The 4,632-nt window shown below is 60.8% G+C and overlaps 1 protein-coding gene across 1 annotated transcript in view; it reads right to left on the reverse strand.

The window, feature by feature from the left end:
• syp2 (uncharacterized protein) overlaps window positions 1-4,632 on the reverse strand; it is a gene marked incomplete at both ends in the record, with an annotated part of 25,175 nt that overhangs the window by 1,430 nt on the left and 19,113 nt on the right. The window contains 6 exons of the mRNA XM_002946578.1: window positions 336-429; window positions 1,056-1,085; window positions 1,224-1,367; window positions 1,442-1,489; window positions 2,227-2,514; window positions 2,922-3,504. Coding sequence (XP_002946624.1) covers window positions 336-429; window positions 1,056-1,085; window positions 1,224-1,367; window positions 1,442-1,489; window positions 2,227-2,514; window positions 2,922-3,504 — 1,187 coding nt within the window. The remainder of the gene's footprint in view (window positions 1-335; window positions 430-1,055; window positions 1,086-1,223; window positions 1,368-1,441; window positions 1,490-2,226; window positions 2,515-2,921; window positions 3,505-4,632) is intronic.

Here is a 4,632-nt window from a genome sequence, read left to right on the forward strand (position 1 = left end):
CCCCCCGCCCTCAGCCACCACTAGGTAGCCCCCCGGCCCCATGGGCGGCCGCACTGCCAACCACTCTCTCAGCCAACCACCTTGCAACGGAAAGGTACCTGGTGTAGTAGCCGGTACAGTGTACGGCACCGTGAACAACTGCAAATACGCGCTAAGCGCGACCACCAGCATCACGAGAGGCCTTTTCAGCGGCCAGCTACTACACCGTCCCCCAACACTACATCACCTGGAAACCTCAAGCCCGACTCCGGATGTGCGCGGGGACGCTATACCCCCACCCACCCACCCACCCACGCACTCGCCGGGGTTCCCCTCCCCCCTGGAGAGCCCCCCACCTGCCGCGGGGCCCCTCCTGGAGGCGGTGGGCTGCTGGCGGGGCAGAGAGGCCGCCTCCCGCTCAGCCGCCGCCCGCTGAACGGCTTTATAGTCCTGTGGGTCCCCCGGGTGCGGGGGGGGGGTGGTGCGGGGGGGCTGAGGTGATGTGAGGTGACGGAGGGAGCTGGAGAGAGCCACGGAGGGAAGTAACGCCTCCGTCCGACCAACATGTGCCCACGTGCTAGCCCGCCTCGGGCCCCTCCTGCTCAGCGCAGAGCTCGTGCTCTGTTACTGGTCCCTCTTTCCCCCCCTCCAGGTTTCAGACGGCCTCTGGGAACATACGGCTCACGGCGCAGGATAACAACATGGTGCAATACGGTGATGACAGGCAGGCAGGCAGGCAGGCAGGCTGGGGGACACCACCACCACCACCACCACTGGCTCTGCCCTTGTGCCGCGTCCCTCAACTCCCGTTCGTTGTAGTCCCTATGTGTGTGTGTGTGTGTGTGTGTGATACCGGTGCTGACTTATCCCCCCGGGCACCCGGGTCCAGTAGCCGTGATCTAGGAGCTCTGGAGTTCAAGGGCGTCAGCGAGCCAACTTGCCTTCAGGATGTTGGCAAAGTCCTGCAGCAATCGCTTAGTTTTGAGCTGCTGCTCGGCCGAAGGTGCGGCGGGGCCCAAGGCAACCGACCCGGCGGGTCGGCCTGACGACGTCGCGGGGACGCCGTCGTGCAGCACCGTGAGCTTTTCCTTGATGCTCTTGGCCAACTGCGAGGAGGAACATAAAGATGTGTGGTGATGGCCATTGGCAGGAGTGAGGAGATGCAAGGAGGTGGACAGCGGCAAAGTGTGTTTTGCGAAAAAGGGAAGGATAGGTGTAGCGCCCAAGCCGTTGGCTTGGCTCACCTCCTGAATCGTGATGTTCACATCCGCAATGGCGTGTCGGTGGTCCAGCGTGTCCTTTGCAGTCCCCAATTTGTCGACCAATTTTCGAAGTTGCGATACATTGTTTGCAAGCTTAAAGACTAACCCCTCCACCTCACGCGTGGCCTGCACCGAGGAGCGTCGGTTAGAGTCGCGCGATTGCGCGCAACACCGAGAGACGGTAGCCAACATGCCCCAACCTGATTTTCGTAGCTAGCAAGTTCACGACCTCCATTCTTGGCAAGGTCCTGCAAAGTGGCCGGGAAAATGATGTCTACGCGTGCCAACTGGCTCGCTAGGCTCATCGCTGGCCAGCTTACTAAGATTGTATACCTGAAAGCTCATGGTTCCAAGTCCCTAGAACACATACAACTGCTGCCGTCTTCTATGGTAATACCGGAAAGCCGTTGGTGCGAAAGGCTAACCTTACAATACAACCAGGATAACCATGCACAAATATTGTGTCATGTGATAATTACTTAAGTTTGGGCCCTTTTTTCCCAGTTTGCGCGTGGACGTCGTAAGCGGGTTGTCACGCTAGGATGCAAACAGCTTAACGTTTTGAAACTACTGAGCGTACCTCAACATGTAAGTAAAATACTATATTATCGCAGCATATGAAATAGAGAATTTTATGCTTGACAGATCCCCCCGTACAACACCTTCCGGCAGTTCGTGCTCGACGAACGGCAAGCGCTACACACTTAGCTCCTCCTACCCACTAACAACCCCCCAACTGCCTTCACTTCAGGACATGCACTACCCTCGCTAACGTCCGCCAGCTCAGCGCCGCGTGCAACTGATCATACGTGTACGCGGGCAACACATCCCGCAGCGCCCACAAGCAAGCAAGCACAACACCCAGAGCGTCCCTCGTCGCAGCATCCTGACCAGCGAGGTCCAACCCTTTCTCCCCGCCCACAATCGCACATAACCAAGGTCCCGGTACGGTAGCTCTCGTACCTTCCCCCTCAGCAGCCCCAACCCCCTCCCGCCGAAGCCCCTCCCGCGCCACCGCCAGCAGCGCCTGGGCAACCGCCTCGCAGGACGAGCTCCAAGGTGCCCGGGAAAGCAGCCGCGGCAGCGTGTACGGCAGACAATCCAAGGCGGCACGGCGCGACGACAGCGCCACGCACAGCTCCGGCGCGGTGGCGGCGCCGGTGCCGGCGGCGTAGCTCAGGCACACGGCCACGAGGGCGGCCGCAAGCTCCAGGGGAGGCCCAGGCTGAGCTGCCGAGTGGGCCGCGTCCAGAGTCTGCAGCAGCACCTGCACCTGTACGGCCATTACGACACGAAAAATACGTTCATGCGGGAAAACATTGCACCAAGTCCAACTGCCATTAGGGGCCCATTGGGGAAGAGGGGGTTAGTAACTGAGGAAGTTACGCAGATGAGGGCCTTATGCGGATGGCGGTGTCATTGAATCCTCCTGGCGTGGGGCCAAGCTCTTGCCGTGAGCTTCCTGCGCCGTACACGCTACAGGCAATGGTACAGATCCGTACAGGCCCCCCGCTCGTAAGCCTGCGGTCACCACGGTCTCTAAATTGGATGTCCACGTGCAATTGCACGTGCGCATGTGTACGCATGAGCCGTACAATTTGTACGGCATGTTGCCCTAGTTGCATGGCGCCAGCACCTCATCTCTCCCCCGCCAAACGAAGCCAAACGAAACGCCAGCACCTGGAAAGCTTGCGGCGTGCCTGCCAGAGCCAGGCTCAGCGGAGCAAGCAGCGGATCGCCGTACGCATGACCCGCCGCTGACATAGCCGCCGCCGCCGCTGCCGTACGCACTGGCATCAACTCCCTGTAGCTGACGTGGCCCGACGCCACCAGCACGCAACGAAGCTGAAGCGACGCCAGCGCTCGCGGCGACGGCAGCGCCACGGCCCCCGCCAGCGGAACCGACGCCTCCGTCAACACCTGCGCCGTCAGGAACTCAGGCCGCAGGCACCGCAAACAGCACGCCGCCAGGGACCAGAGCGTCACGGCGGCTCGCGCCTCCGCGGCAGCGGAGCCGCCGCCATCTCCCCCCGCCAATGGCGGCCGCCCAGCCGACCCGGAAGAATCCCAATCGTCGACGCCGCCGCCTCCGGCCGCGGCAGCGCCGCTGCCGCCGCCGCTGCCGCCGCCGCTGCCGCCGGCGCCGTGGGTCGCCCCGGCCCATGCCATCAGCTGCACCGCCTCCCCGGGTTGCAGCGGCGGGAGGGGGGGCAGCTGCGACGCCAACGCGGCGATTGCGGTGTGGACCGCCTGGGTGACGTCCCTGCAGGGGAGGGGAGGTGCTACGTCAGCCCCGGTGCGATACACAGCCCCGAGTAAGGTGGCAGGCAGGGGGCTCCGCTGCACTGCATCGCGCCGTACGGACTCACCGAGGTCTCCGCCGGGTGAGCTCACGGCCCCGCGGAAGCACAAGTGGGAATACAGGGCCAGTCGCAGGTGGGTGCACACGACGATGCCGACACACGTACGGCATTCCCGTCGGTTCCAAATCGTCGGTAAAGCCAGCGGCGTGACAAAAGCATAAGCCGGCTGGCTCTATCCGTACAGCGACAAATACACACGTGCGAGCACCCGCCCATGGCCCACCAGGAGCACACAGTCGTACACATGCACAGACTCTTATGGCGGTGTTCGTCCTTCCCACCGACATACATACATACATGGACGAATGGTTCAACACACGTGCACACGAATGTCCTGTCATTAATGATCGTCGGTTACCTCTGTTGTTCTATGCAGACGACCTTACTTTGTTCGCGACCTCGTTGGCACGCCTCCAGTTCTCGCTTAAGCTGCTTATTGAGTTCTGTGCTGCTTTTGGTATGCGCTGCAACGTTCGGAAATGTGAGGCCCTTGTTGTGGCTGCTTCCGTTGATGTCGTTAAGAGGGCGTTTGAGGGGGTGAGGCTCATGCTTCCTCTCCGTACTGATGGGTCGCTTTGGCACCCACCCATGGTTGGTAGTTTACTTGTTCCTAGTCCTATTAACTGGTGTGGTCGCGTTAGGTACTTGGGTCTCTATTGGGGCCCTGCGTCCCCGTTTGCGAGTTGTGTCAACGAACTTTTGGAAGCAGGGCGACGGGCTATGTTCGGTCTTAGTAATCGGTTGGATGAGAACAGGGTGTGGGCTCCTGCCGTTCGGCTTCAAGCGTTCGACACCCAGGTCCGTTCGGTTCTCTGTTATGGTGCTGAGGTCTGGGGTCCTGATAGGATTGTCTCCGTCCTGCGGCTAGGTAAAGGTGTTTTACCCGCTGGTAAGTCATATTTTGATTTGGCTTTGGAAGATGGTATGGTCCAGGTCCAGCGTGACTTCTGTTTACGTTGTGCTGGGCTCAAGCAGGTACCTTACAAGCTGTTGTACAGGGAGCTGTCTCAGTTGCCTTTGCAGTACTT

The sequence above is a fragment of the Volvox carteri genome (assembly GCF_000143455.1).
Source record: "Volvox carteri f. nagariensis unplaced genomic scaffold VOLCAscaffold_3, whole genome shotgun sequence".
Taxonomy (NCBI): Eukaryota; Viridiplantae; Chlorophyta; class Chlorophyceae; order Chlamydomonadales; family Volvocaceae; genus Volvox; species Volvox carteri.